This window comes from Ranitomeya variabilis, chromosome 7 (assembly GCF_051348905.1).
Source record: "Ranitomeya variabilis isolate aRanVar5 chromosome 7, aRanVar5.hap1, whole genome shotgun sequence".
Classification (NCBI taxonomy): domain Eukaryota; kingdom Metazoa; phylum Chordata; class Amphibia; order Anura; family Dendrobatidae; genus Ranitomeya; species Ranitomeya variabilis.
In genome coordinates this window covers 150,066,457-150,080,633 of record NC_135238.1, presented here as the reverse complement: position 1 = coordinate 150,080,633, position 14,177 = coordinate 150,066,457, and the positions used below count along the sequence as shown (strand labels likewise).

General features: G+C 44.8%; 1 protein-coding gene across 2 annotated transcripts in view; it reads right to left on the bottom strand.

Moving 5' to 3' along the window:
- The window catches only part of LOC143784153 (aldehyde oxidase 1-like), a 291,675-nt gene that overhangs the window by 8,724 nt on the left and 268,774 nt on the right, over window positions 1–14,177 (bottom strand). For both annotated transcript variants that reach the window (XM_077272028.1, XM_077272030.1), the window contains 2 exons: window positions 5,454–5,568; window positions 3,615–3,680 (listed from right to left, as the gene is read on the bottom strand). In XM_077272028.1, coding sequence (XP_077128143.1) covers window positions 3,615–3,680; window positions 5,454–5,568 — 181 coding nt within the window. The remainder of the gene's footprint in view (window positions 1–3,614; window positions 3,681–5,453; window positions 5,569–14,177) is intronic.

The window sequence follows — 14,177 nt, the reverse complement described above, 5'->3', positions numbered from 1 at the left end:
GGTACTGCCCCTCGTCAGTGCAAAGTGGAGATCTGGTTTGGCTGATTGAGAGGCGTCTGACCAGGATCCAAGAAGTATCGTTTCTCCTTGCATTGCGGCTTTAAGTCTCCTCATCTCGACATGCTTATCATGCCACTCTCCGCAAGGAGAAACGATACTTCTTGGATCCTGGTCAGACGCCTCTCAATCAGCCAAACCAGATCTCCACTTTGCACTGACGAGGGGCAGTACCCCGAAACACAGTGTCTGCAAATTGAGATTCTGGTTTGGCTATTATCCTAAGTCATGTGACAAGGCTCGTTAAAGGGTCGACATTAACTGTTAGGATTGCTATTTCCAATAGGTGGCACTAGAGTTTTAGTCCTCTACCTCTCTGAAGAGACAATTTGCATTGGATATTTTACAAAACACATCAAAAACTCTATTGTCTACAGCCAAGCCATCAGATACAATCGTATATGTTCCAACCCCATGGATAGATGAACACCTTGTTCGCCTCATAAAGACTTTTTTGAATCAGGGCTACCATCCAAGAACAATTGAAAACCAGATCACAAGAGCCACCTGAATATCAAGGAATCACCTACTACATTACAAAGCTAAAGAGGAAAATAACCGGGTACCTCTAGTAGTTACCTACAATCCAAATCTGGAGGTGCTATGGGGAGCTGCACGGAAATTACAACCTTTACTACAAAAAGATGACCGATTACAATCCATTTTTCCAGACCCCCCACTACTGTGTTTAGACAGCCCCCAAATCTAAGAAGCATCATTGTCAGAAGCTCGCTGTCCTCTCCAACAGCTGCAGGAACCTTTCCTTGCAACCAGAAAAAATGCAAAACCTGTCCATTTATAATGACCACGGACAGGATAAAGATCCCCAATTCACATCAGGACTACAAGATACCAGGTACTTTCAGCAGCATCACATCTAATGTGATGTACTTAAATATTTGTACTAAATGTCCAACTGGGGGTCTGTATGTTGGGGAGACAGGGCAGAAACTGAGAACAAGGATAAATTCTCACCGCCATACAATAAGAGAAAAAAGAATGGATCTACAAACATTTATGTATGTCTGATCATAGCACCACGCACATGAAATTACTTGTATTGAAAGGCAACTTTAAATCTCAGAGAGACAGGAGAATCTGGGAGTATAAACTCATGACGACCTTTGAAACACTTAGTGCAGGAATGAATGTGTCGCATGGATTTATGTCTTTTTACATCAATTAAGGAATTTGCACTTCAGACCTTAAGGGGCATCATTACAAAGAACCATACCCCATTCAGAGGACAATAAAGCATCCACTCCTTATCTAGGAACTGTTCCAATATACATGGACACAATTGTTTACCACTCTCCCATAATGACAGTTCTGTGCTCTGTTGTGCATAAATATGTGATTTTTCAGGTGTTGTATTAGTCTTTGCCTGATGAGGAGGCCTGAGTAGTCTCGAAAGCTTGCAATTTGTTACCATCTTTTCAGTTAGCCGTTAAGAGGTATCAATCACTGAGGACTCTCAATTCCAAATATTATACTATCTACTGGCTAACACGGTACAAAGATATATATCTTTCCTGATCATTCGTAGCAAATTTCCCATGTGGTTTGCAGTGGATTTTGTTGTGGGATTGCCGGTGAGTTTACCCTATGTATTAGGCTTCTTTCAGATGTCTGTTTTAATGTACATGTTCTATCCTTATTTCTAATGGAAAGAACATGCACCCATTATAGCAAAGCTGAAAGAAATGCACTGGAGTATAAGCTGGTATCCATGCAAAGTATAGGAGCATGTTCACACTGGCCATTAAACAGAAAAAACCTAAGATAGAAACAAAATGAACATATACCCTGCTGTAAGTAAGTAAAAATGAACAGTGAATATAAATCACATAAGGTACTTAGTATACACAGTTTTTTATTAAAAAAGCATAAAAATCATCCCACCAGTGCCAAGGTGAAGTCAATAGGGATAATACTAATCTCTAGTCATCTCTCCAGCGCCAAGGTGTACCCAGTCTGGATGATACTAATCTATAGTATTAAAACTTTACCATGTGTCAAAAATGACCTCAATGTGAATAAGGGCCGAGCAGGACCTGGACCCAACTATGGACACCCAGCAATGAGAAGCTATATAACCATAATGCCCAACTCAAAGAAACGCTGGCCAAGCCACAACGACTTAATGCATACAAGGGCGTAGTCTCTGTTTCTTTGAGTTGGGCATTACATTTATATAGCTTGCCATTTCCGGGTATCTATAGTTGGGTCCAGGTCCTGCTCGGCCACTATTCACACTGAGGTCATTTTTGACATATGGTAAGGTTATTTAGAAATAGAGGTTAGGACTTTCCTGACTGGGTACACCATGGCACTGGTGGGATGGCTTTTACACTTTGTTTTTTAATCAAAAACAGTGTCTACTAAGTCCCCTATGTTATTTCTATGCACTATTGCTTTTTATTTACTTACAGCACGGTATATGTTCATTTTGTTTCTAACTTAGGTTATGTACCCATTACAGTCTAAGGGGCTATTCACATGTCCAAGAGACCTGTAAGTTTTTGATCAAAGTCACAGGTCATCGGACAGTACACTGTCATCCTCCTAGTTGCTACTCCAGTTCCTGACATGCACATGCTACATAGGAGAGTTGCCGAATTCACTAAGTAGTGTGCCCCTCTTAATGAATTTGGCACCTTCTACTCCTGCAAGGCTGGTGTTTTGTCTGCATGAAGCATCCCCATTGAATATAATTGTTTAGAAGCAAATTTTTTAGAACAATACTTGAATTACTTAATTGGGCACTCCCCCCTCCCAAATTTCAGAGGAAAATGGTGGTGCATCTCACAGTCTGAATGTAACTTACCAGGGGGTGGTGGTAGAGCGGGGTTACGGGAGGCAGGGTCATGCTGCCTGAAGCTGGCAGTGGCAGGAGTGGAGCGATGCTGTGGGCATTGGACTGGGAGGAGGGGGTGTCCCAGCAGTGCAGTAAAATGTTGGCGGTGCGAGGCAGGAGTGGAGTCCCTGCTCTGCACATTGATCTCCCGGTGATGGACTTCAGGAAAATGCCTGCCAGAGTTGATGTATGTGCAAATTTAGATCTCGGCTCAATGACGAGCTGAGACCTCAATCTGTGAAAGCACCACCTCTGGTGGCCATTTTACTGAAGCCAATCGACTGCAGATCAATGTACAAAGCGGGAACTCCGCTTCTGCCTTGTACTGCTGACATTTTCCTGAAGGCCACCGCCGGGAAATCAATGGCTCCTGCCTCACACTGCCGGGGCACCCCTCCTCCAAGCTCAGGTCCAGCAGCATCTCCCCTCTCTTGTCGCTGCTGGCTTCCTGCATCGGTGACCCTACCTCCTGTGGCCTTGCTCCAACCATCCCCCTCCTTCAACACAAGATAAATTCGGACTACAAGACGAACACCCGTTTTCACATTAAAACATTTTTTTCCTATTTTCCGCCTCTAAATTTGTGGTGCATCTTATGGTCCGGTGCGCCTTATAATCTGAAAAACGCGATATGTTTCTAATTTTTGTACATATAAATAATTTCCTGGTAGGAGGTTTTATAGCTGTAAAGTTCACTTACCTGACCAATGTCTATGCCAGGGTTTATGCTTTCTCCAATATCCACAACAATATCAGTGCGGAGATTCTGTTAGGGAGAATTAGGTTTTAATTAAAGAAAGAAAGATGTATAATTGGTCTTCATCATATACCGCTGTGGACACACAACCTGTTAACAGGTTACATCGGGGGCTTATCTACAGCAATACAGAATGCTGTAGATAAGCCCCTGATGCCGGTGGACTTAGCTCATTGCCGATTTTGGGGGTGACAGGTTCCCTTTAAGCATGTAAGATAAGTCCAGCTGGTTCCTGGTATATTTTGGAGGCCTGCTATAGACATAAAAATGTCTTGACAGAAGCACAAAGACAACCAGTCTAGCAGGCACAATAAATCTCGTTCTGAGTTATGTCTGAGTAGAGGATTCAGGTGACAATCTCTGGTATTGGGGTTTGTCTGGTTTTGGTCAAGTACACTGCAATAATAGTGCTGCATGGTACAATTTTCTTGCTGTCAAAAGTAATGGAAAGACATACCAAGGGTTCTTAATCTTAATGTGTTACCAAATTATTTTTTATTTATTAAAACAGCCAATGAAATATACAGTATTTTGTTCTAATCTGTTTTTATGTTCTGATTGTAGAATTTTCTGTATATGAGTATGAGGCCAGCCACCATGCGTAAGCTTCTGTTAACAGCATTTAGAGAGATACTTTACAGCAGCTAATGGATCATAGACAGCAATAGACTGGCTCTCTCTCACTGACTTCTATCGGATTGTTCTTCTGGACATGCTCTGTGAGCTCGGCAAATGTCTCTATACAATGCCCTTAGCACGAGGCGAGCTGTGGCCATCTCCTGTTATAACTGCTGGATCCTCTGTGATCTACTGAGGTTTAACCTTTCAATGTAATCTGTCTGTGGTAAGAATGAGATGACTACTGGTAATGGTAAGTGATCTCTAGAGAACAGGAAGCCTTACATTAACCCTAGTGGTCAGAGTGAGTATTGCAAAAGTTTTAGATTTTTTTTTTCATGGATATGGACAAGGAAAAATGAAACATAAAACTCAAATTTGTTGCACAAAATATATTTTGTGAAAAAAATGCAAGCAATATGTCACTTTCTACTAACATCTTCCCTATTTTTTTTTAAACATTAATATTAAGACCCTATTCCTAAGCTCATCACACTTGTATTACTTAGATTTTTATATAAAGCAATAGTTATGTGATTTGTATTTCCTTAACGGGAATCTGTCAGCAGTTTATTGTTACAGTATATATTCTGACAGCAGCATGATGTAGGGGCTGAAATCTCGACTCCAACGATGCATAACTTAGTTTACTGAGTGCAGTAGCTGTGATAGAATCACAGTTTTATCTGCTGCAGATTTAGCAGAGCTTGGAATGTTGAGCCCAGTCTAACCCCGCCCACAACACTGATTGGCAGATATCTCTGTACAATGTATATTGACAGAGAACTAGTAATCAGTGCTTGGGGCATGGGGGTGGACCAGCAAGCACAAAGCAGCTAGTCAAATAGTGATAATCTCCTGCTGATTAAACACTGAATTTATTAAAGCAGAAACATACAGCCCAATAAGTGACACATCTTTGGAATCAGAGTTTCCGACCCTACATCACGCTGCTCTCAGAACAAATAGGAAAAATTTGCTGACAGTTTCTCTTTAAAGCAATTATGCAAATAATTGCTTTGTGCCAGTATGCATCAGGAGATTCACATACCACATTGAGTTACCTGATTTAGAAGCATGCATCATATAGACCATGTGAGATACAGGCAATCATTTTCATAGATACTTCAGGCTATATAGAAACATGGAAAGTGCTCGTTTTACCTTATGCCCTCCAGTTAGACAGTCTAGCTCAATCTCAGAACAGGCTGCCCCATAGATAAAATATGGGGCAATGTGACCTTCTCCTTTCTCCCAGTCCATTTCTGTGTCGTATCCCCTGAAAGAAATGAGTATTTTAATAGCAATCTAAAGGGAGACCCCAGGAATGTCTGCTCTAGCGGCTTAATTAAAAAGGTTTTTGTGAGTCAGTGTTAAATCCAGCATTACGACAATTCAGTCATATATTTCTATTATAGTGATTATTCAAAATAAGTCTCAACATATATTGAGGCATCCCTGTGAGTCACTAAAAAAACTGTGATTTTGCTACCTCATCTGGGAAACCATTATTCCAGCGATGTGTCACTTGCTGAGCTGCTTGCTGTAGTTTTGGTAAAATCCCTGTTTTATCTGCCACAGATCTAGCAGTTCTCTGAATGCTAAGCTCAGTATAACCTCACGCACCACTGATTGACAGGTTTCTGCATACGCTGTGTGGACAGAAAGCTACTAATCAGCGGCGAGGGTGGGGATATACAGAGCCTATGAAATCTTGTCATGGAAATCCAAGTCGCTGATTGGTCGTGGCAAAACACCCACGAACATTGTCACGACCAATCAGCGATGGCCATAGTCTGGCAGCGAAATGGCCGCTGCTTTACTGCCCTGCAGTCAGCGCTGAGTGCTCACACAGGGTTAATGCCAGCGTTAACGGACCGCGGTGTAACGCACTCCGTTAACGCAGCTATTAACCCTGTGTGACCAACTTTTTACTATTGATGCTGCGTATGCAGCATCAATAGTAAAAAGATCTAATGTTACAAATAATAATAACAACAAGCCAAGAAGAGGGTGTATCCAATGTGATACCCCTAGAAGTCCTCTGATTTAAATATCCAAGCTAGCTAGGAGAACAGTTTTCAAATATAAAACGTAACCTTTAATAGTATAAATCTAAAAGTTCATATGGATAATACAAGACAAAGGTCATAAAGTGCAAAAACAGTGCTCATATAACCAGTGCTCAATAAAAAAATGGTTTGATCTCACCAAATATGTTGTTTCCTTCACAGGAGCATCCGTATGTATCAAGGGGGAGGGGAAACAGTAGCTGTACTACCCAGTCGTGCCCCTGTATTGCTCCTGCCCTGACAAGGGCAGTTCCCAAGTCAGGCTAGTATATTGTACCCACCATAACCATGTGTATTTCCCAATGTCTTATATTATCCATATGAACTTTTAGATTTATACTATTAAAGGTTACGTTTTATATTTGAAAACTGTTCTCCTAGCTAGCTTGGATACAAATAATAATAATAAAAAAAAGGTTATTCTCACCTTCTGACGTGGTGCGCTGTCCTCGGCAGTGCAAGCGGCAGGTTCCAGTGCCAAGGATGCTATGCGAGAAGGACCTGCCATGACGTCACGGTCATGTAACCGCGACATCATCACAGCTCCTGCGCACACACACAGTGGACCAACACCAGCAGCTGACATGGCACCCCACACCATCACTGACTGTGGGTACTTGACACTGGACTTCAGGCATTTTGGCATTTCCTTCTCCCCAGTCTTCCTCCAGACTCTGGCACCTTGATTTCCGAATGACATGCAAAATTTGCTTTCATCAGAAAAAAGTACTTGGGACCACTTAGCAACAGTCCAGTGCTGCTTCTCTGTAGCCCAGGTCAGGCGCTTCTGCCGCTGTTTATGGTTCAAAAGTGGCTTTACCTGGGGAATGCGGCACCTGTAGCCCATTTCCTGCACACGCCTGTGCACGGTGGCTCTGGATGTTTCCACACCAGACTCAGTCCACTGCTTCCTCAGGTTCCCCAAGGTCTGGAATCGGTCCTTCTCCACAATCTTCCTCAGGGTCCGGTCACCTCTTCTCGTTGTACAGCGTTTTCTGCCACATTGTTTCCTTCCAACAGACTTACCATTGAGGTGCCTTGATACAGCACTCTGGGAACAGCCTATTTGTTGAGAAATTTCTTTCTGGGTCTTACCCTCTTGCTTGAGGGTGTCAATGATGGCCTTCTTGACATCTGTCAGGTTGCTAGTCTTACCCAAGATGGGGGTTTTGAGTAATGAACCAGGCAGGGAGTTTTTAAAAGCCTCAGGTATCTTTTGCATGTGTTTAGAGTTAATTAGTTGATTCAGAAGATTAGGGTAATAGGTCGTTTAGAGAACCTTTTCTTGATATGCTGATTTATTGAGACAGGTTTTTTGGGTTATCAGGAGTTGTATGCCAAAATCATCAGTATTAAAACAATAAAAGACCTGACAAATTTCAGTTGGTGGATAATGAATCTATAATATATGAAAGTTTAATTGTAATCATTACATTATGGTAAATAATGAAATTTAACACTATATGCTAATTTTTTGAGAAGGACCTGTATTACGTGCCTGTGCAATATACTACGTGGCTCTACAATATACTAAGCGGCTCTGCTATATACTACGTGGCTGACCAATATACTACATACTTGTGCAATACACTACGTGGCTATGTTATATATTACATGGCTGTGTTATATACTACGTAGCTCTGCTATATACTACGTACGCTGTGTTACATACTACGTAGCTCTGTTATATACTACATAGCTATGTTATATACTACGTCGGTTGTGTTATATACTACGTTACTGTGCAATATAGTACGTAGCCTGTGCTATATACTACCTACATATTCTAGAATACCCGATACGTTAGAATCGGGCCACTATCTAGTATATATATATATACTGCTCAAAAAAAATAAAGGGAACACTAAAATCCCACATCCTAGATATCAATGACTGAAATATTCCAGTTATAAATCTTAATTCACTACATAGTGGAATGTGTTGAGAACAATAAAACCTAAAAATGATCAACGTAAATCACAACTAATATCCCACGGAGGTCTGGAGTTGGAATGATGCTCAAAATCAAAGTGGAAAATGAAGTTACAGGCTGATCCAACTTCAGTGGAAATGCCTCAAGACAAGGAAATGATGCTCAGTAGTGTGTGTGGCCTCCACGTGCCTGTATGACCTCCCTACAATGCCTGGGCATGCTTCTGATGAGGCGGCGGATGGTCACCTGAGGGATCTCCTCCCAGACCTGGACTAAAGCATCCGCCAACTCCTGGACAGTCTGTGCTGCAACGTGACATTGGTGGATGGTGCGAGACATGATGTCCCAGATGTCTTCAATCGGATTCAGGTCTGGGGAACGGTTCGGTCAGTCCATAGCTTCAGTGCCTTCATCTTGCAGAAACTGCTGACATACTCCAGCCACATGAGGTCTGGCATTGTCCTGCATTAGGAGGAACCCAGGGCCAACCGCACCAGCATATGGTCTCACAAGGGGTCTGAGGATCTCCTCTCGGTACCTAATGGCAGTAAGGCTACCGCTGGCGAGCACATGGAGGGCTGTGCGGCCCTCCAAAGAAATGTCACCCCACACCATTACTGACCCACTGCCAAACCGGTCATGCTGAAGGATGTTGCAGGCAGCAGATCGCTCTCCACAGCATCTCCAGACTATGTCACGTCTGTCACATGTGCTCAGTGTGAACCTGCTTTCATCTGTGAAAAGCACAGGGCGCCAGTGGTGAATTTGCCAATCCTGGTGTTCTGTGGCAAATGCCAAGCTTCCTGAATGGTGTTGGGCTGTGAGCACAACCCCCATCTGTGGACGTCGGACACACGGTTTCTAACCGTTTGTGCTGACACATGCACATTTGTGGCCTGCTGGAGGTCATTTTGCAGGGCTCTGGCAGTGCTCCTCCTGTTCCTCCTTGCACAAAGGCTGAGGTAGTGGTCCCGCTGCTGGGTTGTTGCCCTCCTACGGCCTCCTCCACGTCTCCTGGTGTACTGGCCTGTCTCCTGGTAGTGCCTCCAGCCTCTGGACTCTACGCTGACAGACACAGCGCCTTATATAGTCCCATGTGCAATCCCAAACCAAGCACCTGTGTGGAGCCGGAGAAAAAAAAAAAAAGGAAAGAGAAAAAGAGAAAAAGCCCCCCCTCCCAGGGGGGGGGCTTTTTCTCTTTCCTTTTTCTTTTTTTTCCTTTTTTTTTTTTTTTTTCTCCGGCTCCACACAGGTGCTTGGTTTGGGATTGCACATGGGACTATATAAGGCTCTGGTTTGGCACATTATCACACTGCCCCTTGAAAAAGCAGCAGTGAATCGCGCGTTGGGGTATCTGTGCGGTGGGTCACGGCGTCCACGGGTAAGATATGCCTATCATTTCATCCCTATGTATTTTTGGCGCTGCACTGTCAGCTTTATTATAATGTGGCCGGGTTATTACATGTTACTACCCACTCACATCCTGGTCTGTTTTTGCCTGTGATATGTGGCGTATTCTATTCACATTTATCTTAGTGGATTTCTATTAGGTTGCTCTGTCCTCCATACATGCCATGTGATATGACATTCTGCCTTTATATTTATTGTGCATTTTTTGGTATGTAGACTTATCATATATTTGTGAGCGCCTCTGTTCTATTGGATTGCTGGCCCATGCCAGTTTGTATCATCATTCTGTAGACCTGTCCAGTTTTGTTTGTTTTCTTTGTTTTTATGTTTTGTACTTGTGTGTTTGGCTTTAATATTTGTACTATAATAAAGTTATACATTTTTATACACCTCTTTCTGGCCTTATACTAGTTCATTTATATTTTTTTGTAGCATTTTTGTTATGTTTTGGAATTTAAAAGCTCTGGTTTTTTCATATGTTTTCTATAGTATATATATATATATATATATATATATATATATACACACACACACAGTATATATATATATATATATTGTAGCGTGGCTAAAGGCCGTATAGACGACGGGAGGTATGTGTCTCAGAGATGGGTTGTCTCTGTGATGTAACCCGGAGTGTTGCATAAGCACTAAGGGGTCATATACCCTAACCCATATACCTTACCCCTGGGTAGGGGCATCACTATACCTCTATATGTATTTGAGGACCTGCGGTGATGTCACGACCACGTGGCTAATCATGTGATGGGTTCCTGGGTGTAGTTAGAGCTATGTAATATAGGCTAATGCTTTACACAGGACCTGTATGTGGGGAGGTGAAAGCCTCCAATGTGTGTTGAGGCTCCAGGACTGAGCCTGTAGTACTGGACACTTGAATTTTCTTTTGCCTGAGCCAAAGGCTATTTGTTTTTCTGTTTTGTTATGTGGGTTTGTGGAGCAATAAACCCTGTGAACTTTTAAAGGAACGTGCCTCATTTTTGCCACCCGCTGCACCTGAGCAAGTACAACCCCTACAATTGGTGGAGAATGCGGCAGCGTTCCCAGCGGAGACCTGAGACTGTTACTGCATGTCCTGGGTCAAGTCTGTAGTAAGTCAGCAAGCACTGCTGGAAAAAATGGAGGACCTGCTGAAACACTTTGTCCAGTCGCAGTCACAGCAGCAGGAGACAAACAGGCTGTTGTTGCAGCAGATACAACAGAGCCAGCAGGAGCAACGGCAGCAGATGCAGCACCTGGCAACCGCCATCCATGGCAGGATGAGCGCCCCATCCCCAGGTCTGGCTGATGTTGCCCACGTCTGGAAGGCGGTAAGACACGCATTGCAGAAAATTACCCCCGGAGATTATGTTGAGGCCTTCCTGACGGTGTTTGAGAGGGTCGCTGAGGGAAAAACTCCCGCCAGAGCAGTGGGCAGAGGTACTTGCACCATACCTGATGGGGGAACCCCAGAAAGCGTACTATGACTTGACCTTACAGGATGCCAAGGAGTATCACAAACTGAAAGCTGAGATTCTCGAACGTTTAAGGGTGACACTGACTGTCAGGGCACAGCGAGTTCACTGCTGGGTCTATCACCGGGGTAAACCAAATGTTCGACCTGTTGCACCTGGTCCAGAAATGGCTGCAGCCAGAGTCCTCTACGCCTGCACAGATGGTAGAAAGTTGGTGATAGATCGGTTTGTGCATTCCCTGCCGAGGCCCATACAGACTTGGGTTGCCCAGGGTCATCCCCAGAATGCCGATGAACTGGTCGGACTGGTCGAGAGATACCAGGGGATGGAAGGCTCCTTGGGGAGGCAGTCCATGCCGTACTGGGGGTCCCAGAAGGGGGCTGAGTCCCAAAAAGGGGTGGGGTGTCCATGGTCAAAAGGGGCAGGGGAGGTGGTGACCAAGGTCCCTACCGGTGATATTATTTGCTGGAGGTGCCACGGGCCAGGACATATAGCTGCTCGCTGTCCCCTGACCACCGAACAGATGGACTGCAGCATGGGACGCCATAGTTCATACTATGCATATCCAGCCTGCAGTGTGAACTCTCCACCCAATGAGGGGCCTCAAACGTGTCCCGTGAAGGTGAACGGTCGAGCAGTAATGGTGCTGCTAGACTCTGGGAGCTTAGTGACCCTGGTGAGGGCCACTTTTCCTCTTAACCTACTCCCAGGGAGGAAGGTCGGCATTCGATGCATACATGGTGATGCAAAGGACTACCCTATGGCCAGAGTAGACATTGAAATGGCGCATGGCACTGAGTTCCATGAAGTTGGCGTTGTTCGGGACTTGTTGCACCCTATAATTATAGGCCGGGATTTCTGTTTGTTTTGGGATATGTGGGGAAAGGGTTCTGAGGTTGCTAGCAAAAGTAGGTATCGCCACACCCAGAGGCAGACGGATTTCCTTTTTGTGTCCTTGTAGGGGATGAGGAGGAAGTGTCCCCTGTATCTGACATTCTGAAGTCATGGGTGACCGGTGAGAATTTTTGGACTGCCCAACATAGGGACCCAACTCTGAGGGAAGTCTTTAACAATGTCACCTTTATTAATGGGGTTGCACAGAAGCCGGGGGCGGACACAAGATTTCCCTATTTTATGATGAGCGGGGAGTTGTACCAGGTCACGAAAATAAGGGAGGAGTTGGTAGAGCAGTTGATAGTGCTGGGTCCCTATAGACGGAAGGTGTTGGACATGGCCCATTCACACATCTTGGGTGAACACCTGGGGGTGGAAAAAATGGAACGGGTTGTGCAGAGGTTCTATTGGCCTGGGTGTCACCGGGAAATAGTGAACTATTGCAGGTCCTGTCCTACATGTCAGTTAACTGCCCCACCCCTCATTTGCGGAGCTCCCTTGTGCCATTGCCCATTATTGAGGTGCCATTCGAGAGAATTACCATGAACTTGGTCGGTCCCCTAGTTAAATCAGCCTGGGGCCATCAGTATATATTAGTCATCCTGGACTAGGCTACACGCTGTCCTGAGGCAATTCCTCTGAGAAATTCTTCCACGAAGAGTATAGCCCACAAGTTGGTCCATGTGTTTTCCCGGACAGGTTTGCCGAAGGAGATCCTGACCGACCAGGGGACACCTTTTATGAGCAAGGTGATGAGGGAGTTGTGCAAAGTCCTGCAAATCTCCCAGTTGAGGACTTCAGTGTACCATCCTCAGTCAGATGGCCTTGTTGAGAGACTTAACAAGACACTGAAGAGCATGTTAAGAAAAGCCATAGAGAAAGATGATAGAGATTGGGACTGTCTCTTACCGTATCTGCTGTTTTTATTCCATGAAGTTCCACAGGCCTCCATGGGGTCCTCACAATTCGAGCTTCTGTATGGCCGACATCTGCAAGGTCTCCTGGATATAGCCTGGGAAACCGAAGTTACACCTCACAGAAGCGTCATTGAGCATGCGGCACTAATGCAACAGAGGATTGCGAAGGTGATGCTCATCATGAAAGAACATCTCCGCCAGGCACAAGAAGCTCAGGACAGGGTCTACAACCGGTCAGCAAGAGTGAGGCAGTTCAATCCGGGAGACCGAGTTCTCGTACTAGTTCCGATGGTGGAGAGCAAGTTATTGGCCAAATGGCAAGGGCCATATGAGGTGGTGGAGAAGCTTGTCAGGTAAACTATAAGATTCACCAACCAGGAAGATGGAAACCAATCCAGGTTTACCATGTCAACCTCATCAAGCCATGGCAAGATAGAGAGCCAGTGGTAACTCCGAGCTTACTGGGCAACCCAGAAGGTGAGGTTGGAGGGGTTACTATAGCGGAGACACTATCAAAGGCCCAAAAACAGCAGTGCCAGGAGTTACTCCAGAAGAACAGGGACCTGTTTTCAGTGTTTCCGGGGTGCATGAAGGTCGTAGAGCACGAAGCCCTGACAGAGCCACATGTGCAGGTGATTGTGAAGCCTTATTGAATTCCTGAGGCCCGTCGAGAAGTAATCTCCAAGGAGGTGGAGCGTATGTTGAAGCTTGGAGTCATTGAGGAATCCAACAGCGGTTGGTCGAGCCCAATTGTCCTGGTCCTAAAACCTGATGGTGAATGGAGGTTCTGCAACGACTATTGAAAGTTTAATGAGGTCTCCAAGTTCAACGCATATCCCATGCCACACGTTGATGAGCTCATCAAAAGACTTGGACCCACCAGGTACATAACCACCTTGGATTTGACGAAGGGGTATTGGCAGATCCCCATGGCACAGGAAGCCAAGGAGAAAACTGCGTTTCCTACACCAGACGGATGCTTCCAGTATATCCAGATGCCGTTTGGCCTGCAGGGAGCTCTGGCGACCTTCCAGAGGGCCATGGATAGAATCCTTGCACCTCATAAGCCATACGCTGCTGCGTACCTGGATGATATCGTCATCTTTAGCCCAGACTGGGAGAGTCATCTGGAAAAGGTCCAAGCAGTGTTTGATGCTCCAAGGAAGGCGGGGTTTACAATAAACCCGAAGAAG